This window comes from Bombina bombina, chromosome 2 (assembly GCF_027579735.1).
Source record: "Bombina bombina isolate aBomBom1 chromosome 2, aBomBom1.pri, whole genome shotgun sequence".
Classification (NCBI taxonomy): Eukaryota; Metazoa; Chordata; class Amphibia; order Anura; family Bombinatoridae; genus Bombina; species Bombina bombina.
Window position 1 is genome coordinate 486,586,845 of NC_069500.1, and position 26,065 is coordinate 486,612,909.

General features: G+C 40.5%; 1 protein-coding gene across 1 annotated transcript in view; it reads right to left on the reverse strand.

The window, feature by feature from the left end:
- The window catches only part of NIPSNAP1 (nipsnap homolog 1), a 96,185-nt gene that overhangs the window by 27,806 nt on the left and 42,314 nt on the right, over positions 1-26,065 (reverse strand). Inside the window, exons 3-5 of the mRNA XM_053702185.1 lie at positions 5,267-5,312; positions 218-312; positions 78-148 (exon numbers count right to left, since the gene is read on the reverse strand). Coding sequence (XP_053558160.1) covers positions 78-148; positions 218-312; positions 5,267-5,312 — 212 coding nt within the window. The remainder of the gene's footprint in view (positions 1-77; positions 149-217; positions 313-5,266; positions 5,313-26,065) is intronic.

Consider the following 26,065-nt stretch of genomic DNA (forward strand, 5'->3'; position numbering starts at 1 on the left):
ATCTCTTCCTTAATCGGCTTTTCTACTTTTTTTTTCCTCATAGCCAGATGAGGTTGTGATAAACCTTGTCTCATTACCTTGTTATTTCTCAGCTTGTTCATGCAGTCCATAAGGGCAGAGTATCCACCAGAAAACCGCCACAAATGAACTGAAAAATAAATTACAGGTTAGTATAACTGGAAAGTCCTCAAACGCTTACCGGAGGGACTGCACTCACCTGCTTGGTCCTGATCACCATACCATGTGTTCCAGTTGCCCACCAGATCACAGGGGTAATCTGGATCTTCATGTAGTTTGGGCAATACTTTCTCTCTGCGTATATATAGGAAGAAAAAATATTCACAAAAGCAAATAATTAACTTCCATCAAAAAATATAAATGTTATGAAAAAGGACACCAAGCATTATATTTTCTAGTTGCATAAACACAATCTTACTATGAAAAAGAGATGAAGCTGACAACTATTATTTGCAGACAAAGCTGAACATGCAGTGTTCTTAATCAGATCTATAGGATGATGATGATAATAATAATAATAATAATAATAATAATAATAATAATAATAATAATAACTTTAATATGGTAAATTTGTTTTTTTATGTTTATACCTACAAGGATATTAACCATATTATTAGCTCTACCTTGAATGGTGATATGGACCTTACAAACCCATTCTCACAGTTTTAAAGAAACCCTCTGACCTTTAGAGGGAATTAATAGCCTAATTATTCTCACTATCTAAAGAGTGGTGTATGAAAGCAGTTCCTCATAGTAGGGACATTAGCTAGAAATCAGCTGAAGTGTTCACTCCCTGGAAGCCTGCAGATAGGAGGTTGCCATTTGAGGATATAGGTGTGCATGTTATACATGACCAAGTTGCTTTCTTTTAGTCTGAACCACCCACTTTTTTTTTTTTTTTAGAATAAAAAAAAAAAAAAAAAAGTATGGTTAGTGGAGTTTGCCTACCTAAAGATATGTGCACACTCCTTGGCTTACCTAGGATTACTCTTTTAACAAAGTATACCAAGAGAACTAACTGGCATTGTTAATACTATTATTAGTTATTTGTAGAGCTCCAACAGATTCTGCAGCGCTAGAAACAAAAGTGGAGTGCAACAAGACATTTATAGGGGTCAAACGGGTAGAGGGCACTGCCAAGAGTCGCACTGTTGTAGTCATCTCTTAAGAAGGTGATCTACAAACAGCTGGACTCTTAGGCTTGCATGCTAAGGGGGTTCAGGGGATAGCAATGGAGGAGAGGAATTGGTATAAAGAAAGGTTAGTGTAGGTTGTATGCATTCCTGAACAGTAGAGTCTTTAGGGAGCGCTTGAAGCTTTCAAAACTAGGGGAGAGACAGAGTTCCACAAGATGGGAGCCAGTCTGGAGAAGTTCCTGTAAACAAGTGTGTGGAGGTAACAAGAGAGGAGGAGAGTAGGAGGTCATGAGCAGAGCAAAGGGGATGGGAGGGAGAGTAGCTGGAGACAAGGTCTGAGATATAGGGGGGGAGCAGTGCAGTTGAGGGCTTTGTATGTCAGAGTGAGAATTTTGTGTTTAATCTTAGAGGCAAGAGGAAGCCAGTGAAGGGATCGGCAGAGAGGTGCAGCAGATGAAGAACAACATGTAAGGCATTCATTATGGATTGTAAGGGAGCTAGGCGGCAGCAGAGGAGACCAGAGAGGACAGAGTTGCAGTAATCGAGACGGGAAAGGATGAGAGAGTGGATTAAAATATTGGTTGCGTCTTGTGTAAGGAAATATCTAATTTTAGAGATGTTTTTAAGGTGGAAGCGGCACGCTATAGCCAGGGACTGAATGTGAGAAGTGAAAGATCTGAATCAAATGTGACCAAGACATCGGGCATGTGGGGTAGGGGTAATGATAGAGTTTGACAGTAATGGAGAGATTGGGGGTGGAGATTTTGGAAGAAGGGGGGAAAAAAAGGATCTCAGTTTTGGAGAGATTTAGCTTGAGGTAGTGAGAGGACATCCAGAAAGAGAGGTGAGAAAGACAGTGGCACGGGTTAGCAAGGAAGGAGATAGGTCTGGTGCAGAGAAGTAGATTTGGGTGTTGTCTGCATACAAATGATATTGGAACCCGTGGGACTTTATTAGGAAACCTAATGATGACGTGTAGATTGAGAAGAGAAGGGGACCGAGGACAGAGCCTTGCAGTACCCAGACAAAGTGGTGACGGGGCAAAGGAGGCCCCAGAGAAAGCTACACTAAAGGTTCGGTTTGAATGGTAGGAAGAGAACTACGAGAGGGCTGTGTCACAAATGCCAAAGGATTGAAGGGTTTGGAGCAAAAGAGGGTGGTCAACAGTATCAAAGTCTGCAGACAGATCAATAAGGATAAGCAGAGAAAAGTGGCCTTTTGATTTTTTTGTAAGTAGGTCGTTGGTAACCTTAATGATTGCTGTCTCTGTGGAGTGATGGGGACGAAATCCAGATTGCAGTGGGTCAAGGAGGGAGTTAATGTAAGGAAATGTGATAGGCGTGCATATACTAGCTTTTCGAGAAGCTGAGGCAAGAGGGAGGAGGGAAATAGGGTGGTAGTTGGATCAAGGGAAGGTTTTTTGAGGATAGGTGTGACCAGTGCATGTCTCAGAGATGAGGGAAATATACCGATGCTGAGGGAGAGGTTGAAAATATGTGCGAGTATAGAGGTAAGGGTAGAAGAGTGGGAGGGGAGTAGCTGTGAGGGGATAGGGTCAATGGGACAGGTAGTGAGGTGAGAGTGCAGTATAAGTGCAGAAACTTCTTCCTCAGTAACAGGGGAGAAAGAGCTAAGTTTATGGTTATGTGGGTTGTGGATGATTGCGAGCGTTTGAGGGGGTGAGAGAATGGAAGTGTGCGGAGAGCGGATTTAGTTTCTGATGGAGTCAATTTTGTAATTGAAGTGGCTGGCAAAGTCTTGAGCGGACAGATAAGTTGTATTAGGAGGTGGTGTGGCTGGAGAAGAGTATTGAAAGTGGAGAACAGACGTTTTGGGTTTGAAGAAAGAGTAGAGAAGTAATGTTGCTTATAGAGATTAAGGGCAGAATAGTAGGAGTTCAGCTGATTTTCTTCATTACAAATTTTCATCTTGAACGCCGAGATTTTCTCCAGTGCCGCTCAGCAGTACTGGAAAATCTGCGTAGGTACCATGTCAGAGGAGTATGCCAGGGCTGAGGATGAGTGATTTCTGAGCTATGCTAAGAGGGGCCAGATTGTCAAGGACGGATGTAAGGGTGGAACTATAGTGGCAGATAGATTGGTCAGAGCAGGAAAAGGAGGAGAGAGATGAGGAGAAGTTTGAGGGAATTAGCAATCAGTTGCAGATCTAATGGCATAATGCTTCTGTGAAGTTTGGTGTGAGGAGTAGAAGGAGGGGAGAGTTGTAGGGAGGGATGATATATTGCAAGTGAGGAGATGGTGGTCAGAAAGAGGAAAAGGAGAGTTTGTGAAGTCTGAAATAGTGCATCGATAGCTAAAGATCAGGTCAAGGGAGTGACCATCTTTGTGAGTGGGAGAATCAGTCCATTGCGACAAACCGAAAGAGGAAGTGAGTTGCAGAAGTTGTCAAGAGGGATGTTGAAGTTGCCAAGAATGAAGGCAGGGGTGTCTGAGGAAAGGAAATAACGTAGCCAGGCAGCCAAGTGATCTAGAAATTGAGTTGAGGAGCTAGGGGGTCAGTATATGACTGCAACACGTATAGAGAGGGGATAGAATAAGCGAATCATGTAGGTAATAATTAATAAAAGTTAATTGGAAAGTGGTTTACTGTCCCTTTAATCCTCCCATTTCCTTATTTTGTATGTGTCTAGGGAAATTAAAAAGGGACCGTGTTGTTTGTATATCAGTATGTTTCGTTGAAGGCATGCTTTGTATGGCTGTATGTAGAGAGGAAGACACCTTGACGTGGTTCTGGGCCCATCAACATTTGACCAAATGCTTAACTAACTTTTCCATTTTGCTTTCAGGTCTAGCTGTGTGCTTGCAAAAAAGAGTGCCAGACTTTCTATGTATTGTGTAAATATTTTTGTTTTGTAATTTTCCCTATGGGCTTTGCACCCAGGCTTATCTGGGATTCACTGAGGGGACCTGTCTGTCAGTGCTGGCGAGTATCCAGTGCTGCGAGTTTTGCAGCAACATGGGATGCGTATCCAGTCTGGTTTAAGAGTGCAGTCCATTTCTGTATTTTTTAAATTTATTTTTTATACATATATGTAGAGATACATACATATAAACTTTTTGTAATGCAAAACATGCTTATTTGCTGTTATTTTACACAATGCTATTCTATTTTTTAAATGTAATATCTTTTTAAGATGGACCTTTATGTGATAAAAGCTTACAATCCGTTTCTTATTACATAACTAGCAAAGATCCATTTTACATCATGTCTTTAGTTTCCGACACCTATTATAAAAATACTAAGCAGTGGCTTTAAAAGGAATACTGAACCCAAATTTTTTCTTTTGTGATTCAGATAGAGTATGCAATTTTAAGCAACTTTCTAATTTACTCCTATTATCAAATTTTCTTCATTCGCTTGGTATCTTTATTTGAGAAAGCAAGAATGTAAGTTTAGATGCCGGCCCATTTTTGGTGAACAACCTGGGTTGTTCTTGCCAATTGGTGGATAAATTCATCCACCAATAAAAAAGTGCTATCCAGAGTTCTGAAATAAGAAACCGAGATGCCTTCTTTTTCAAATAAGGATAGTAAGAGAACGAAGAAAAATTGATAATAGGAGTAAATTAGAAAATTGCACGCTCTAGCTGAATCACGAAAGAAAAAAATTGGGTTCAGTGTCCCTTTAATATTGTGTTATGTTAGTAAAGGTTCGTACTTAAATAGAATTACAAAAGGGAGAAATACTGCACAGCAGACAGTGCTAGGGTCAAAGCCTGAACAATTATTTATCAAAATAATTGTTTCAATATGTTACATGTTCTACATATCATCCACCCTTTGGAAGCTAATGCTTCTATATAAAGCATTAGAAATGGTGGAGCTTCATACACACCCTGACTGTACTTAGAAATGAAGTATCCTGTTGATAGTTAACATATTTCATGTACCGATGGGTTTTACATAGGAAAAATCAATAGGTCTTAGGTTATTGTGTTCAAGGTAGCTTAACACACAACAATCAAGGGCTCTTCACATGTTTTACACAAAAGAAGCAACTACATCTCATGTACACACATAAGTACTGTCAGTGTTAGTATAGGGCTTCAAGCACAAAACAGCATAGCAAGGAGACGATTGGTAGATACTCACGTAAGTTCGTTGTAAGCTTCTAGGCATTCTGGCTTCACGTTATGAACTGCAAGAGACCAAAGAGGAGTTACTGTAATTTGAGCTGCTACAACCAGAGACACAATGCCTTTAAATGGCTCTCCTATGTAGTGTATCAGTGTGGGTATGCATGTATGTTAGTTTATGAATTATCTAATATACACAAAAACATAAATTATGCTTAGCAGATAATTTCCTTCTGTATGAGGAGAGTGCACGGCTTCATTCCTTACTTGTGGGAAATACAGAACCAGGCCACCAGGAGGAGGCAAAGTCACCCCAGCCAAAGGCTTAAAATACCCCCCACACACACACTTCCCATATCCCCCAGTCATTCTGCCGAGGGAACACGGAACATTAGGAGAAATATCAGGGTATAAATGGTGCCAGAAGAATAAAACCAAAATTTAAGTCCGCCCAACAGAGAATTCGGGCGGGGGCCGTGGACTCTCCTCATACAGAAGGAAATTATCAGGTAAGCATAATGTATGTTTTCCTTCTTAATATGAAGAGAGTCCATGGCTTCATTCCTTACTTGTGAGAAACATATACCCAAGCTTTAGAGGACACTGAATGAAAATGGGAGGGTAAAAAGAGAGGTGGACCCTGTTCTGAGGGCACCACAGTCTGCAAAACCCTGTCTCCCAAAAGCTACTTCCGCAAAAACGCCAAATAAGTAAAATTTTGAAAAAATATGTAAGGAAGACCAGGTAGGTGCCCTACAAATTTGGTCCCTAAAGGCCTCATTCTCAAAACCCAAGAGGGAGCCACAGCTCTAGTTGAATGAGCCTTAATCCTTTGAGGAGACTTGGTCCCGCTAACTCTATAAGCTAAGCGACATGCTCCTCAACCAAAACAAGGAAGTGGACGAGGCTTCCGGTCCCTTACACTTCCCAGAAGAGACACAATCAAGGAAGAAGTTTGACAAAACTCCATTGTAGCCTGAAGATAGAACTTCAAGGCCCGGGCCACATCCAAGCTATGAAATAAACACTCCTTCGAAAAAGAAGGATTAGGACACCAGGAAGGAACCACAATCTCCTGATTGATGTTGTGATCTGAAACAACCACAGGAAGGAAACCTAACCCAGGCAGAACAGCCTTAGCCGCATGAAAAACTAGGTAAGGACCTCACATTGCGAGGCAGCCATCTCAGACACTCTGTGCGCTGAAGCAATAGCCAGTAGAAAAAAAAAACCAAAAAAAAAAACCTTCCAAGACAGAAAATCTTAATGTCAACTCCATGCATAAGCCCAAACGGAGCCTTCTGCAAAACTTAGAACAAGATGTAAACTCCAAGGAGGAGCACTAGATCTAAACACAAGCCTGATCTAGTCAAAGCCTGAACAAGACTTGACATCTGTAAGCCACTCGAGCAGTAAAACAGATAGCTCCCTTAGGGGACAGATTTCGGCCCTAACAGAAGGCCCTTCCCCAGAGCATCCTGGAGAAAGGAAGGATCCTGGAAAACCTGGCCTTATGCCAGGAGAATCCCCGCTCTACATACCAGAAGAAGTAGATCCTGCACGCCTTACGATAGATGCGACTATACACCGGCTTATGAGCTAGAATGAGTGTAACAACATTCTTTCAGAAAAAAAACCTCTCTTGGCTAAGACTATGGGTCCACGCAGTCAGCCTCAGAGTCCTGGTTGTGATGAACACAAGGACCCTGAACCAGCAGATCCCTGTAACAAGGTCCATGGAGGCGAAGCCCCTAAACTTTGACACAACTAGATATAAACGGAGCAAACCGTCTCACTGACATCTGCTCCTGCTAGGATTGACCATCCACAACAAAGAGTGACATGGCGGAAAAGAAGGTTTAAAAGAAACCTCTAAGGAATGCTAGCATATTCAGGAGGAAAAGGCCGAAGCCCCACCTGGTTTCAAACCCACCTTTTGCTACAGAAGCGGCGGAGCCAACACTGACGCCTTGAAAGCCTGATTAGCTTCCCCATCCGACACAAACATTTGAGTAGGGAATGATTGTAGGGGACATCCGAACCTGAAGAATACGCTTATAGATAGGGATGCTGGAAATGAGCCAACGTGGGCTTCCGCCCACCACCAAACACGAGACCCACCCGTTTAGCAGGAGGTACTGTCCTTCAAGGAAGGTCTCACCACTGAGGAGGTCCCAACTGGTACGAACCCAGAAGACCAAATCCTCCAAGCAGAATGCTCGCTGAGGAACCAAAGGAAAAATTGGAAGGAAAATCCCAACCCACGGACCTCCCTAGGGCACTATCTTCCCATCGACAAGGAAGCGACAAGATCAAAACCGCCCCGGTAGAACTAATAGAAACATTTCTGAGAACAAGGAGATCTGAACGGGGCACTGGGAATTGATTTCCCCACCTGACTTCTGGGTTAACTTGTTAAGACAGAATCACCAGCACCATGCCAAAATCACAGCCTCGGCTGTGTCCATCACTCTCCAACCCCGCGTCACAAAGACCAAAAGGGGGCTGGAGGGCATAACCCGATGAAAAATTCTCAAGATCTCAGGATTAAAAGAAAGCTGCCACAGCAGGATTCAACGCTAAGCCTTCAGCTTGCTAGGCAGGGTAGATAAAAATCCCTGTCCCTAAGACAAAACAGCATCCAGATCCACCCTGGCGTCAACAACAGCAACTCAGAACTAGATCCAGAGGGTCGAAAAGACACAAGAAATCCTTAAAAGTCTATTAGCAGGCGAAGGTAAGAAACCCAGAAAAGCTGAGACCCGGGAAGTACCGTAAAATCTGAAAGCAGGATACTGCCACCTTAAAACCCAGATCCCAAGAAGGATCAGAACAAGGTTTACTGAAAGATACGGTTCCTAAGAACCCGCATTTGCACAAAAAGGATGAAACAGGAAAGACATCCTTCTTCCGAACAAGGGAGGGAGAATCTTACCTTCTCCAGCAAAAAGAAGAACTGATAAGCTCTGCTTCAAATCATAGAAACCAATTAGGACGGAAGACCCTCCCCCTATTAGGGCATGCACCAACAGTGGGAGAAAATATCCAGCAGTGTGATAGATACTGGGACAATGACTCCAAAAAAGGTCCCTTGACTTCTCAGACAAGACAATTGTCCAGAAAACAGAATTTATGCTTACCTGATAAATTACTTTCTCTTGCGGTGTATCCAGTCCACGGATTCATCCATTACTTGTTGGATATTCTCATTCCCTACAGGAAGTGGCAAAGAGAGCACACAGCAAAGCTGTCCATATAGCTCCCCCTCTAGCTCCACCCCCCAGTCATTCGACCAAAGGTTAGGAAGAAAAAGGAGAAACCATAGGGTGCAGTGGTGACTGTAGTTTAAACAAAAAATTATTACCTGACTTAATCGCCAGGGCGGGCCGTGGACTGGATACACCACAAGAGCAAGTAATTTATCAGGTAAGCATAAATTCTGTTTTCTCTTGCAAGGTGTATCCAGTCCACGGATTCATCCTTTACTTGTGGGATACCAATACCAAAGCTTTAGGACACGGATGAAGGGAGGGAACAAGACAGGTACCTTAAACGGAAGGCACCACTGCTTGCAAAACCTGTCTCCCAAAAATAGCCTCCGAAGAAGCAAAAGTATCGAATTTGTAAAATTTGGCAAAAGTATGCAGTGAAGACCAAGTCGCTGCCTTACAAATCTGTTCAACAGAAGCCTCATTTTTGAAAGCCCATGTGGAAGCCACTGCTCTGGTAGAATGAGCAGTAATTCTTTCAGGAGGCTGCTGGCCAGCAGTCTCATAGGCCAAACGGATGATGCTTTTCAGCCAAAAGGAAAGAGAGGTAGCGGTCGCTTTCTGACCTCTCCTCTTACCAGAATAGATAACAAACAAGGAAGATGTTTGTCTGAAATCCTTAGTTGCTTGTAAATAGAACTTTAAAGCACAAACTACATCAAGATTGTGTAATAGACGTTCCTTCTTCGAAGATGGATTAGGACACAGAGAAGGAACAACTATTTCCTGGTTAATATTCTTGTTAGAAACAACTTAAGGAAGAAAACCAGGCTTGGTACGCAAAACTTCCTTATCTGCGTGGAACACCAGGTAAGGTGAAACACACTGTAAGGCATATAATTCTGAAACTCTTCTAGCAGAAGAGATAGCTATCAAAAACAAAACTTTCCAAGATAACAACTTAATGTCTATGGAATGTAAAGGTTCAAACGGAACCCCTTGAAGAACTGAAAGAACTAGATTCAAACTCCATGGCGGAGCCACAGGCTTGATTCTGACTAAAGCCTGAGCAAACGCTTGAACGTTTGGTACCTCTGCCAGACGCTTGTGTAACAGGATAGACAAAGGAGATATTTGTCCTTTTAAGGAACTAGCCGACAATCCTTTCTCCAATCCTTCTTGGAGAAAGGACAATATCCTGGGAATCCTAATCTTACTCCATGAGTAACCCTTGGATTCACACCAACAAAGATATTTCCGCCATATCTTATGGTAGATTTTCCTGGTGACAGGCTTTCTAGCCTGAATCAGAGTATCTATAACTGACTCAGAGAACCCACGCTTTGATAGAATTAAGCGTTCAATCTCCAAGCAGTCAGACTTAGAGAAACTAAATTTGGATGCTTGAACGGACCCTCTATCAGAAGATCCTGCCTCATTGGCAATGTCCATGGTGGGACAGATGACATGTCCACTAGGTCTGCATACCAAGTCCTGCGTGGCCACATTCACTTTACCCTCCCGTAGAGAGACCCTAGTGCTTAGAGCCGGCAAAGAGAATGACTGGGGGGTGGAGCTAGAGGGGGAGCTATATGGACAGCTTTGCTGTGTGCTCTCTTTGCCACTTCCTGTAGGGAATGAGAATATCCCACAATTAAAGGATGAATCCGTGGACTGGATACACCTTGCAAGAGAAAAGAAGCCTAGTTCGGGTCTCTAGGACCCCTAGATCCATATGATCCAGTATCAAGCACCCATCCCAGATAATACCTAAACAGGTCCAGCCTGTTAACTAGAATAGATGGGCCTGCTGTACCTGGACCGGAATCTAGAAGAAAAAACTCCTCCTAAGTAGAAAGAAGGAACAGACCTAACTAGTATCCACAACAGGTCCTGTCTGTCATCTAGGATACAACATATCTCCCGGAACACTCCCGGGCTAAAACAAAACTTCTTAAAAAGGGACACTAAAGCCAATTTTTTTCTTTCATGATGATTCAGATAAAGCATGCAATTTTAAGCAACTTTCTAATTTTCTTTTATTAGCAATTTCCCTTCGATCTCTTGCTATCTTTATTTGAAAAAGAAGGCATCTAAGCTAAGGAGCCAGCACATTTTTGGTTCAGATCCATGGTGAGCACTTGTTTATTAGTGCTGTCCAATCAGCAAGGACAACCCAGGCTGTTCACCAAAAATGGGCCGGCATCTAAACTTACATTCTTGCTTTTCAAATAAACATACAAAGAGAATAAAGAAAATTTAATAGGAGTAAATTAGAAAGTTGCTTAAAATTGCATGCTCTATCTGAATCACAAAAGAAAGAAATTGAGTTCAGTGTCCCTTTAACCCCTTAATGACCACAGCACTTTTCCATTTGCTGTCCGTTTGGGACCAAGGCTATTTTTACATTTTTGCGGTGTTTGTGTTTAGCTGTAATTTTCCTCTTACTCATTTACTGTACCCACACATTATATACCGTTTTTCTCGCCATTAAATGGACTTTATAAATATATCATTATTTTTATCATATCTTATAATTTACTATAAAATTTTTTTTATAAAATAAGAGGAAAAATGAAAAAAAAAACCAACACTTTTTCTAACTTTGACCCCCAAAATCTGTTACACATCTACAACCACCAAAAAACACCCATGCTAAATAGTTTCTACATTTTGTCCAGAGTTTAGAAATACCCAATGTTTACATGTTCTTTGCTTTTTTTGAAAGTTATAGGGCCATAAATACAAGTAGCACTTTGCTATTTCCAAACCACTTTTTTTTTAAAAATTAGCGCTAGTTACATTGGAACACTGATATCTTTCAAGAATCCTTGAATATCCCTTGACATGTATATATATATTTTTTTTTTTTAGAAGACATCCCAAAGTATTGATCTAGGCCAATTTTGGTATATTTCATGCCACCATTTCACCGCCAAATGCGATCAAATAAAAAAAATTGTTCACTTTTTCACAAATTTTTTTTTGCAAACTTTAGGTTTCTCACTGAAATTATTTATAAAAAGCTTGCGCAATTATGGCATAAATGGTTGTAAATTTTTCTCTGGGATCCCCTTTGTTCAGAAATAGCAGACATATATGGCTTTGGCGTTGCTTTTTAGTAATTAGAAGGCCGCTAAATGCCACTGTGCACGTGTATTATGCCCAGCAGTAAAGGGGTTAATTAGGGAGCATGTAGGGAGCTTTTTGGGGTAATTTTAGCTTTAGTGTAGTAGACAACCCTAAGTATTGATCTAGGCCCATTTTGGTATATTTCATACCACCATTTCACCGCCAAATGCGATCAAAAAAAAAAAAAACTTTAAATTTTCCAAATTTTAGGTTTCTCACTGAAATCATTTACAAACAGCTTGTGTAATTATGGCTCAAATGGTTGTAAATGCTTCTCTGGGATCACCTTTGTTCAGAAATGGCAGACATATATGGCTTTGGCGTTGCTTTTTGATAATTAGAAGGCCGCTAAATGCCTCTACGCATCACACGTGTATTATGGCTAGCAGTGAAGGGGTTAATTAGGTAGCTTGTAGGGTTAATTTTAGCTTTAGTGTAGAGATCAGCCTCCCACCTGACACATCACCCCCCCTGATCCCTCCCAAACAGCTCTCTTACCTCCCCCACCCCACAATTGTCCCCGCCATCTTAAGTACTGGCAGGAAGTCTGCCAGTACTAAAATAAAAGGCATCCTTTTTTTCTTTTTCTTTGCATATTTACATATGCTGCTGTGTAGGATCCCCCAACCTCCTTGCCCCCCCCCCCCCCCAAAAAAAAAAAACAGCTCTCTAACCTCCCCTCTACCTTCTTGGCAGCTAGTTTACAATATAATTTATCTTTTTTTTTTTTTTTTTCTGTAGTGTAGCTTCTTCCCCCCAAGACCAACCCCCACCCCCATACCCTCCCAGATCCCTTAGATTACTTTTTGGGGTATTCCCTCCCCCCCTTAAACTACTTTTTGTTTTCTGTAGTGTAGCGGTTCCCACCCGATCCCTCCCCGTGCACGCGCCCGCCTGCCGCCGCCCCCCCGTGCGCGCCCCTGACTATCCTGCCCCCCTCTCAGGCTCAGAACCCATCGATGCCTGTCCACCCGCCTCCCACTGCAGCTCCCACCCACCAACGGATGTGGCCATCAATGTCCGGTGTAGAGAGTGCCAGAGCTCTCTCTGCACTGGAGGGGTAAAAATTGTTATTGCAGGATGCCTCAATATCGAGGCATCCAGCAATAACCGGAAAGCAGCTGGAAGCGATCAGGATCGCTTCCATATGCTTTCCAAACAGACGACGTACACCATATGTCCTCAGACGTTAACTGTATTTTTTCTGAGGACGTATGGCGTACGTCGTCGGTCATTAAGGGGTTAAGTTCCAGCAAGGCTAGAACAACTGAATAATCAATTTAAAGAAATTAAGCTCTGAGGCTTAAACTTCCTCTAAAATATCGGGGGGGGGGGGGGGGGGGGGAACTATCACCCCAAGCAGAAATCTATAAGCTTCCACCGGAAGTCTCCAACAATCTCAACCATCAAAGTCGACGTGATCAAAAATCCCATGTGATGAAACAATTTTCTAAGAAGAGTTTCTAAAACAATCCAGAGCTCAAAACAACAAAAAACTTTAAAGTAAAACAAGACGACAAGGAATATAACCATCCTCCACTCATCTTGGTTAAGATAGTTATCTGATTTAGAGAACTGAGATTCAACTGACAGAGCCGTACTGGAAACCTCTAACATCGCCAAAAAAATCTCTCAGAAGTAAACGCAGGCGTGCAAATCTAAATGCTAAGCCCTCTGCAGTCGCAGGACCCAAGTCAGCAGACTCCGACCCTGGAGGTTCTCCCTCTGAAGCCTCAGAGGGAACCACATCCCCAGAGGACTGATCGGACACCAATTGTCCTTGGGCAGAAAATCCTGGATTAACCCCTCGCTTGCACATAGCAGGAATAGGTAACCTTGTTAAGGCCGTAGAGATGGCCATGCAGAACAGCGTAGAAACCTCTGGTGGAAAGAAACCCCTTACAGGCGAAGGAGGATCGGAACTCGGGAAAACATATTTAGGAACAGAATCAAGGTAACACACCTCACTGGATGAAGAGTCCTCAGAGGCGGATGGCACCTTATACCCCCCCAATGGCTAGGAGTACTCACCACTTCCTATGACCCAGACAGATAGAGAAGAAGCTCCTCTCCGCAGACACCCGGTCAGGAATCAGAAGCGGTGAAAAAAACTTGACCATTCCCGGTCACATGGTGCTCATGCAGGACCTGCTCCTGCTAAGGAAAAAGCAGCCAGCTTAATATAAAGAAACTGTGCAGCTCTCAAAATGAAAATAACCTGTATGTTCCGTATGTTCAATAATCCCCCTCAGTAGATATTAACCCTTGATTCCATAAAGATAAAGGAGTCCCACTGTGACCCTGTCTTCTATCGTTAACATGTGTGTAAAATAATGAAACGATCTTACCGGAATCTATGCCGTGGAACAGTGACACGGTTCTTCAAGTTTGACAGATTGTAGCAGCGCTTCTGACATGGACTTGAGTGAAGAAAGCAGGCAGCGAAACTCGTCAATGCCGATTGCTTAAGGAGCTGTTAATACGAGTCTGGATGGGTTCGCAGAAAGACTCTCCCTGCATCTCTAGACGCTAACTTTCGTCAGTGCTTTTACTGAGAGGCTGATAACACTACTTAAAACTCCAGTCCCATCTCGAAGGATACTACCCTCCATAAGGAACTACTCTGAAATATATATATAGTTTCTGCAGTGTAGGTTCCTCCCTAACCCCCCCAACCTCTACGATCCCCCAAACAGCTCTCTTAAACTCTCCCCTCTTTCTATTTGTGGCCATTTTAGGTACATTTTAGTGGCCCTCTCTGCATCGGAGTGCAAAAAAAGGTATTGCAGTGATGCCTCAATATCGAGGTATCACTGCAATTACCTTGAAAGCAGCTGGAAGCAATCACGATCACTTCCACCGCTTGAAACCCAAGAGGACATGCCAGGAACGTCCTTGGTTGTTAAGGTTATTTTTTTGTAGGATGTTCCTGGCACATCCTAGGTTGCGAAGGGGTTAAATCATATACATTTATTTAGGATTCTTTAAAGTAGTGCAAAATGAAATTTCAGTTTCTGATTTAGAATACAACATTTAGCTGTGCCCACCACCATTCAATTAAAGGGACAGTATACACTCATTTTCATACAACTGCTTGTAATAGACACTACTATAAAGAATAAGATGCACAGATACTGATATAAAAATCCAGTATAAAACCGTTTAAAAACTTACTTAGAAGCTCTAAGTTTAGCTCTGTTGAAAAGGTAGCTGGAAATAAGACCCTCCCCCTTCTTTTGCATATGAAAATACCCTTTACACAAACAGGAGCAAGCTGGAGAAGGTAGCTGACGGTATTCTCAAAATTTGGGGCTATATAAATAGATCATCTACAAAACATTTATGCAAAGAAAAAATGAGTGTATGTCGCCCCTTTAATTTCAACTGTTCTAATAAATTAAGGAATGGCAAAGTAAATTATCTTTGTAATTCATTAATAGGTTCATGATTACATTTAAAAAGGGACAGTCTACACCTTAGTCATCAAAGTCTTACTTTAGATTAAATGATGGCGATTTAATACCAACCTGATCCCATTATTTTCTACTTACTAATGATTAAAAGAAAATAAAGTCTACACTGTTGTATATAACCAGAGTTGAAAAATAAACCCTAAATTTGAATGATTTTTTTTTAACCAGAAGGTACTTAAAATAATTATGTGGCTCTGAAAAATGACCTTCTTCTTTAACAGAGAGATTCTGAATGTTTATTTCTTTTCAGTTTGATGGAGCTATTTTTTTAAAAGAATAAATAGCAAGATCCATTTTTTTTTTATCTAGTGTCAAAAGATGCAGACAAAACATATTGTCTTTATCCCCATGTACAACTCCTATGAGATTCTAAAATGAACACAGTTATCAGTATTTAAAGTTTAATATATCTTCATATGTCAAAGATTAAATAAATACGCCGTTATGAAGAATTTGACTTTATCTTGAATCTGCAGATATAGATAGCCATTTCTACTATCTAATATAACCGACTGCTCCTTTTGAGATTTAAAAGTCTCCAATGTGCCTGCATTGAAAATGTTCTTTATTTGTCATTGCAACAACTGAAACAAAATGAGTGGAAGTGAACAATTGTTCTTCTCAGAGTAGAAATAATAGGCAAGCCTTTTAGCTCTATTACTACATATTGTATGGTTACACCTATTAATAGGCTGATAGTGCCCTCTGCTAAAATGATGTGTTATAATGAAATAAACTAGACTAGAGAAGAACAAATGATCTGTTATCAGCTAAAGGACACTACTTCTTACTAATTCTTCTGGATCTATCTGCTGCTTTTGACACAGTTGACCATCCTCAGTCTCATCTAACAAATTCTACAATCTTTTGGCATCTGAGACACAGCCCTCTTCTGATTTGCTTCCTCTTTCTCAAACCGCTAGTTTACAATATCCTTTAATAGCATATCCTCTGATCCTTTACTAAGACTCCTAGACATCCCCCACCTGACATTATTTTCAACACCTCATCCCATGTCCGCTATCTTGGTATCAACATACGACTCTGAACCCACATTCACTCCCACAAATACAAGCTCTTACCAAATCCTGCTATGCACACCTACTCAACACTTCCAGATTTCACCCTTTCCTTACAAAAGAAACTACAATAAATACAGTCCCCACACTGGCACCCAACCATTTCAGAATACAATTCAAAATATTAACAACCTCACTCCAAACTATATTTTCCTCACTCATCTTCAAATACTCCATGTCCACACTCTTCGATCAGCCTCTAACCAATGTCTCATTTCTACTCCCCCCACTCCTGCCTTTTGGAATTCTCTACTCCGCTCAATCACATTGGGCGAGATTACATATACGGTGCAGGCTTCAGAGCAAGCGCTGCAACCCGTGCCGCCCGTAATTTCACCTCGCACATCGGCCTATTGCATATATGGCGCCGGCAGTTCATAAAGTGCCGGATAAACTAGTGATGTCCAGAAATAAGCATAAATACAAATTTCTGGAGTCGCCAGTGGCTTACGGCACTTTAGAAACGTTATATATATATATATATATATATATATATAATCTCCCGTAAAAGTCTAACACGCCTCCCAAAATAAGCCCGACAAGTAAAACCCCTATATCCGCCATGAAACCCACATCGGAACTAATAAAATTATTAATCCCTAAACCGAAAGCCCCCCCAAACGCAATAAGCCTAATTAAACTATTAACCCCTAAATCCGCCATCAAACGCACACCGCAATAAACCTATTAAAGTATTAACCCCTATATCCGCCAACCCCAACATCGCAAACTACCTACTAAAACTTTTAGCCTCTAATCCGCCATTATCCCACAATGCAAACTACCTATTAAAGTATTAACCTCTAAACCGCCAAAGCCCACAACGCAAATAATTAAATTACTAAGCCCCCTAACCCCCCCTAAAAGAACCCAAATTACAAAATACTAAAGTTACTAACTGTTAAAATAAAAAAAATCTAAAACTACTTTAAAAATAAAAAAAATTAACTAAGCATAAATTAAAGGGACAGTCTAGTCAAAATTAAAGTTCTGGTGTAGACTGTCCCTTTAAACTTCAATTACATAAAATTAAAAAAAAAAATCTAAGATTACAGAAAATAAAACACAAAATTAAAATTATCCAATTTTAAAAAATTATACCTAATCCCTATGAAAATAAAAAAGCCCCCCCAAAATAAAAACACCCCCTACTCTAAGAATAAACTACCAGTAGCCCTTAAAATGGCTTTTTACAGGTAATTACCCCATGATAATCAGCTCTTTTACATTAAAAATACACAAAGTCCCCCCCTAACAGTAAAAACCCCCACCCACCAAACCCCCCCAAATAAAAAAAAACTAACACTAAAAACCTAAACTACCCATTGCCCTGAAAAGGGCATTTGTTGGGCATTGCCCTTAAAAGGGCATTAACTCTTTTACAACTCCCCCTAATCTAAATAAATAAAACCCCCCCCCCCAAAAAAAAAACAACAACAACTAAGTTTCACTTTATTGTTGTGATTTTGAACTAACACGGACTGATTGCCATTTTATGTCAAATATTGTTAAAATATGCATGACATATAATGATATGGACGGATGGACTGGTGGTAGACACTACAAATAATACTAAGACACAAGCCCTTCATACATATACATTTTTCTATTAAAAGGATAAATGAAAACATATAGTGAAACATGTGTATAACAAACCAACATAAATATAATTTAAAAATGGAACCCTGAATCGTCAATATAAAGGGGGCAATCTCACTCCAACCTGGCACCAAGATAGGCAAGAAAATATATAGATAAAAGTGCAAACAAAACAACAAAATTGAAGATCGTAATTCCACCAATCAGCAACGACCTAACACACATAGCTCAATACATCATTGCTGTGTGATCATAACAAACGCCCCCCTGTCACTAGGGATGCACACTTAACCAAAGTTAAACTAACGCATTTACATAGAGCCACATCAAACCCTCACTCAGAGCGCTGCATAGACACGATTACTTGAACAGTTATAGATCAAGAATAGCCAATTCACTGATCGATCTTCATCATTCTCGGCAAATGCCGTCAGAGCATAAAATCTTACAAAAATCAAAAAAGGATCCATACCTGTATCTGATCTGATATCTCACAAAGCTCAAAAATCATCTAGACGCGATAAGCTAACACTGCTTGTGCCGCACAATATCACCCTACAGAAACATTTGCACTCGTCACTAAGGTAAACAAAGTGGCGAGGATCATCCAATCAGGGATGAATCCGCCCACATTTAGGCGTATCATAGGGCCGCAATATTTTAACAGGTTATCGGTGTCAAACTAGTAATAATAGGCACACCCACAATAGGGCGTGCCTATTATTACTAGTTTGACACCGATAACCTGTTAAAATATTGCGGCCCTATGATACGCCTAAATGTGGGCGGATTCATCCCCGATTGTTTACCTTAGTGACGAGTGCAAATGTTTCTGTAGGGTGATATTGTGCGGCACAAGCAGTGTTAGCTTATCGCGTCTAGATGATTTTTGAGCTTTGTGAGATTTTTTTTGGGTCATGCTTTAGATATCAGATCAGATACAGGTATGGATCCTTTTTTGATTTTTGTAAGGTTTTATGCTCTGACGGCATTTGCTGAGAATGATGAAGATCGATCAGTGAATTGGCTATTCTTGATCTATAACTGTTCAAGTAATCGTGTCTATGCAGCGCTCTGAGTGAGGGTTTGATGTGGCTCTATGTAAATGCGTTAGTTTAACTTTGGTTAAGTGTGCGTCCCTAGTGACAGGGGGGCGTTTGTTATGATCACACAGCAATGACGTATTGAGCTATGTGTGTTAGGTTGTTGCTGATTGGTGGAATTACGATCTTCAATTTTGTTGTTTTGTTTGCACTTTTATCTATATATTTTCTTGCCTATCTTGGTGCCAGGTTGGAGTGTGATTGCCCCTTTATATTGACGATTCAGGGTTCCATTTTTAAATTGTATTTATGTTGGTTTGTTATACACATGTTTCACTATATGTAGAGGTGGCTTTCTATCATTGATTGCCATTGGTCACTATGAAGGGTGTGTTATGTTTCTTTGGCCGTGATTGGTCAAACACTAGGGGAGGGTAATTTTGAGCCTATTTAAGGGCTGTTTTTTCACATTGTTAATTGGTCAGAGGAAGGGACTGTTGCTGTCCCGAAACGACTTTTATCACAGTTGGAATAAGTTCAGTGAGTGCTTCTTTGCTATATATATATATATATATATATATATATATATATATATATATATATATATATATATATATATATATATATATATATATATATATATATATATATATATATATATATATATATATATATATATATATATATATATATATATATATATATCTCTCTCTCTATCTCGATTGTGATTGGCCATGTGCTCAGTTAGAAACGAGGAGTGCATTGCTGCTCCTTCAACAAATGATACCAAGAGAATTAAACAAATAAGATAATAGAAGTAAATTTGAAAGTTGTTTAAAATTGTATTCTCTACCTGAATTGTGAAAGAAATGTTTTGGGTTTCATGTCCCTTTAATAATGTAATGACACTTGCAGGCTTGCATGCTATGGTGATGTCAGCACTAAGATTAATTATGCATACACACCTGAGAGGTGTTACTTTTAAAAGAATTAGGATTGGTTGTTTGTTGTATTTAAGTCAGAACTCTCATTTAGTTAACAGAAGCCTGATGAAACAGACAGATCTGAGAAACGCGTTGCTTTATGTGTTTTTAATACCAGTCATATTTTGACTTCTGTTTTTATGTTTTATATTAAAATTTTACAATTGCAATTTTATATGAGAGTCTGAGCTTAATTTTCCACTGACGACACCTGGGATACCGGTACTCATACTGGGCCAGTGAACTGGGACACTGCAAGTTCCCAGTCTGCCTGACTTGGCACAATTGGGTGCTGCTCCATTTGTGAGTATCCATTTTTTACCCAATCTTATCACCTTATATCAACTATAATCACACTAGGAGGCGGCTTTGTCTTGTGATTTTTGTTCACAGAAAAAGCTTACAACCCAGACGGAATATCGTGAAAAGGAGCTGACTCCCATCGGGTGTGATCCTTTTTGTGACCCTCCATCAGCCTGAATGTCTAATCAGGATTACCATCATTAAGGACTCATATTCCTTGTATCCATTTATGGACTGACATCTGGAAACAGCCAAGATATATTAGGACTGTGGTCCATTGTTCTATCTTGTCTTTAGACACTTTTGAGTTTTAATATTTTTTTGTAGATTATTAGTATATTTTATTTATTACTTTTATTGTGGATAGTTTCATATCTATTGTGGATAGTATTTTATCTATTTCGCCTTATTTGCTTGTTACGCCCCCTAGAGTTGCTACACAGTTGGTGTATCAATATAATAGGAGATTCCATATAGTTAAAGAAAGTGCACACATATTAGGGCACCTAAAAGAATGGTTCAGCCGCACACAAATTAATAAACGTTAATACGCATTTTATTGAGACATTCTAAGCCAACATCCAAAAATATGTGAACATATAGTAAAAACTTATCTGCAGATAAAAGAAAGTAGATGTGCATCGTTAAAGACACCTAGGGGTTAACCGGATGCACAAAAACGTGTAAGGAAAACAGGTTGCCAAAACCCAAACCTGGGTAACAGTATGACCTTACACATATATTATGGGAGAAATTTTAAGGGCGGGGAATCTTTGTCTCCTCCTAGTGGTCAGGAGAGGTATTTCCCCAGGAGTAATGGCTCCTGGACTCTCACCACTTTTATGAAAGAAAAGGATATTGTTAGTACTGGGACAGAATATACACTCAGATATAAAATAATCATAAGATGTTATGCCTCACCACAAATTGGATGTAGTGTTAGCTCATAATGTATACCAACATACAAAAAAATAAAATAAACACATACAAATAAAAAAAAAACCCATAAATTTATGCTTACCTGATAAATGTATTTCTCTTGGGGGGCGGAGCTAGCCCTGGAGCTGAATGATCGCAAGTCTGTATAGCTCCGGCTCTAAACTGCTTATAATCATATATTTGCCATTCAACCCAGCTCTATTAGCAGCAATAGGGGACCTGAAGTTCCTTAGAACCTTAATAGGAACTCCAGAGACCACAAGATATCTTTTGTGCCTAAGTTCAGTGCCGACAAAGGAGTCAGCGGCAGGTCACATTTGTGTGGCGCGGGTCGCCATTTTACCTAGTGCTTCTCCAGCGTAACCCGTGAACAGCAGCCCTCAAGAGAATCTATGGCTATCCAAAGTATGATGGAGAGAAAAATCAAAGCGTCGATTGAAGCCCTGATCAGAAAATGTGATTTTAATTTCTCTAGCCTACTACATGAAGTAGTTTCGGTGTCAAGACCAAGATGGAATCAAACTAACTATGGAGAGGGTAGCACTACCTCATTATCCAACCCACCAGCCAAAGATCAAGCGAGCAACAGATTGAGTGAGCACCCGGTGGAGATGGTTACGGCCCGACCCTTTAAAAAATCACCTCCGAAGAAAATGCTACTCTTCTTGGAGCGCTCACAAGGTGTTCACCATGCTTATCCGAGCAGTCGCCCAACCACACATTCTGCATATTTTATGATGAGGCTGACACCCGCCGCATGGCGAATGCAGATGGTCAAGTTGAGGGCTAAGTCCCCCAGGGACGGGTCTTCTGCTTTCCCACCAAAGTATTCTACCTACCGGAAAAACTATGAGAGAGCCAAATGGCAGCAATCTCTGAGTGTGAGGTTGAGATCTATACATGAACTGAAAGTTTCCGCTACGAGGTTCATACCTCTGCCACTTACTTCTACTTCTATTAGCCGCAACAGTCGAGTTCTCTTGATGGATGCCCTGCAGTTAGAGTTTAGTGCTGAGAGGGGACTGCTGAACCTGCCAAAACCTACAAATGGCATCGGATAGAATTTTTGCGGTTCAGAGATATAGGTTAAACATCATATCCACGCTGAAGTGAATTGGTGACTTAGTTATCTATATTGTTCGACACCGTTTTGTTTTATTGTTTATTATACTACCTACGTGACATTAATGGATTGTAGCCTATTCTATACTTAGCTTGAGTTCAGAATGTTAACTTCTTGGCATAATACCTCACAAGGACATCCAGCTACGGTGCCAGCTGCCTGGTATACCTAAAAAGGGGGAATATAAGAAAAAACTAATCTGGGATATAGCTGTTATTTTCAGTCTCGTTCTGAATGCTATGTTATATGCTAATTCGTAATGTTTGTTCATGCACACTGTTACTGCAAGGCTAAAATTTGCACTACATACCCGTTCAGTATAAATAAGAGCTAATTTACATGTCAGTGGGAAAAGTGCAGCACTTTTGTTAGATTAGTTTATCAAGCAACTATACTACAGTTATTTATAGCATACTAACATTCTCTACTTCATTTCTACTATCATGTACAGCACCGCTACCTTGTATATAGTACTGTGTACCATGTCCTATTCAAAGGTGTCATTTAAGTAGCTGAGGAGGGTGTACAGAACATGTAGACTTGAAGGCAGCCTTCTGGGGACTTTTTCTTATCAAGTACTATTTGCAGCTGTGTTAAGCTAGCTCCCCTGTTAAATCCTCACTATAATATTTTAGAGATTTATTTATGCGCCCTCTATCAGATATGCCTGCTTGTTTTTTCATAGTTCTCATAGCATTTCCCAAATATGTTAATTATTGTATTAAGATGGTTCATATTCCTATACATGTTTCAAAAGGGTTGTTATAGCTCCAGTGGTATATTATGTGTCTTGAACTAGTGATTAATCTACACTGTATATTTTCTGTGAGAAGTTGGATTTCAATTGATCACCTGTATTTAACTTTCAGCTGTTTTTTTTTTTTTTTTTTTGCATTTGCAACAGCTCAATGCCATATTTTCTGCACATTCATTTTTATACAAAATTCAATTACACATTTGAGGATACTCCCATGTTATCTACTTTGATACTCGTCATATACACCCAGGGGCTCAGGCTATCACACCCTGCTCTAGTTTCAGTAGCCTATGGTATGAGTCACAAGACTATTTTTTGTATCTTTCTTATCCCACACAATTACACTAGACTAGCCCCCAATCATTATATTTCTTATGGCCATCAAATTTATCGATTTTGATATTTGGAAAATTTTACTGTACCATGGTTTGTTTGTTTTTTTGTATTAAGACTTACACTAGAGCTGATATTGATACATGCATTTGACCCTAGTAAACCCTTTGTTTTTCTTTTTATTAGATTGACCCTACCTTTTTTGCGATTACTCTTGACTTTGACTCAATATACAGCAACCCTTATAGGTGGCTCCCATACTACTCCCTATTATAGCTATTCATATTACACTATGAGGAACCTGATTCAATATTATTGTACTAGAGAGATAGAGAGCTATACCACTATATATGATATCCTATCTTAATCCCCCCAAGGTATTAGTAGAGAGTACCTTCGCCAGCAGTGTTTTTGAAAATTTAGAGACCCAATATTGATAACCTCCATCCTGACTTGCTAACTAGCTCCGCCCCCCATCCCCCTAATCCCCCCCCCTATTCCATTTCGAGCGGCTCTTGCCCGCTGCACTCCCTCCCCCCTTAAAACTATATAACTACCTCCCTCACTGGCCCTATCAATAACTGAACAGATACTCTATTTTACTACTTCTATGGCTCAGAGAGGACCATTTAAAACCATAAAGCTAACTCCCCCCTGGTCCTAATAACGCCTGAATCGATATCTTAGTTAAATTTATCTCTTTACCAGGAACAGGGAGGACCATTTTTCCTTACGTTACTCTTATGATACCATGTTATACTTATATTATAAAACCGAAGTCTCTAACTTGATAGCCCAAATTGTATAATAATGTTGAAGATTTGTGGATACATAAGGCCTTTCTACTTGGTTTTTTTTTTTTCTTTTGAAATCTTCCTCTAATAATGCCATGTGTACATTCATATGTAAATGTTTTGGGGCATACCCAACATGTTGTAACTATGTATGACTTCAATAAAAACTGTTAAAAAAAAAAAAAAAAAAAAAAATGTATTTCTCTTGTGGTGTATCCAGTCCACAGATCAGCTATTACTTGTGGGATATTCTCCTTCCCAACAGGAAGTTGTAAGAGGATCACCCACAGCAGAGCTGCTATATAGCTCCTCCCCTAACTGCCATATCCAGTCATTCGACCGAAGACAAGCAAGAGAAAGGAGAAACCATAGGGTGCAGTGGTGACTGTAGTTTAAAATTAAAAAATACCTGCCTTAAAATGACAGGGCCGGCCGTGGACTGGATACACCACAAGAAAAATAAAGTTATCAGGTAAGCATAAATTATGTTTTCTCTTGTAAGGTGTATCCAGTCCACGGATCATCCATTACTTGTGGGATACCAATACCAAAGCTAAAGTACACGGATGAAGGGAGGGACAAGGCAGGTACTTAAATGGAAGGCACCACTGCCTGTAAAACCTCTCTCCCAAAAATAGCCTCCGAAGAAGCAAAAGTATCAAATTTATAGAATTTTGAAAAGGTATGAAGCGAAGACGAAGTCGCCGCCTTGCAAATCTGTTCATGTTCAACAGAAGCCTCATTTTTAAAGGCCCATGTGGAAGCCACAGCTCTAGTAGAATGAGCTGTAATCTTTTCAGGAGGCTGCTGGCCAGCAGTCTCATAAGCTAAGCGGATTATACTTCTTAGCCAAAACGAAAGAGGTTGCCGAAGCCTTTTGGCCTCTCCTCTGTCAGGAGTAGACAACAAACAAAGCAAATGTTTGACGAAAATCTTTAGTAGATTGTAAATAATACTTTAAAGCACGAACCACGTCAAGATTGTGTAATAGACGTTCCTTCTTTGAAGGATTAGGACACAATGATGGAACAACAATCTCCTGATTGATATTCTTATTAGATACCACCTTAGGTAAAAACCCAGGTTTGGTACGCAGAACTACCTTATCTGCATGGAAGATCAGATAAGGAGAATCACATTGTAAGGCAGATAACTTGAGCCGAGGAAATAGCTACCAAAAAAAGAACTTTCAAAGATAAAAGTTTGATATCTATGGAATGAAGAGGTTCAAACGGAACCCCCTGAAGAACTTTAAGAACCAAATTTAAGCTCCAAGGTCGAGCAACAGGTTTAAACACAGGCTTGATTCTAACTAAAGCCTGACAAAATGCCTGAACGTCTGGAACATCTGCCAGGCGCTTGTGCAAAAGGATAGTGCAGAAATCGGTCCCTTTAAGGAACTAGCTGACAATCCTTTCTCCGATCCTTCTTGGAGAAAAGATAATATCCTGGGAATCCTGACCTTACTCCATGAGTAGCCCTTGGATTCACACCAATAAAGATATTTACGCCATATCTTACGATAGATTTTCCTGGTAACAGGCTTTCGTGCCTGAATTAAGGTATCAATAACTGACTCGGAGAAACCACGCTTTGATAAAATCAAGCGTTCCATCTCCAGGCAGTCAGCCTCAGAGAAATTAGATTTGGATGGTTGAAAGGACCTTGAAGTAGAAGGTCCTGTCTCAGTGGCAGAGTCCATGGTGGAAAGGATGACATGTCCACCAGATCTGCATACCAAGTCCTGCGTGGCCACGCAGGCGCTATCAAGATCACTGATGCTCTCTCCTGCTTGATTTTGGCAATCAGACGAGGGAGCAGAGGAAACGGTGGAAACACATAAGCCAGGTTGAAGGATCAAGGCGCTGCTGGAGCATCTATCAGCATTGCCTTGGGGTCCCTGGACCTGGATCCGTAACAAGGAAGCTTGGCATTCTGGCGAGACGCCATGAGATCAAGTTCTGGTTTGCCCCAACGATGAATCAATTGTGCAAACACCTCCGGATGGAGTTCCCACTCCCCCGGATGAAAAGTCTGTCAACTTAGAA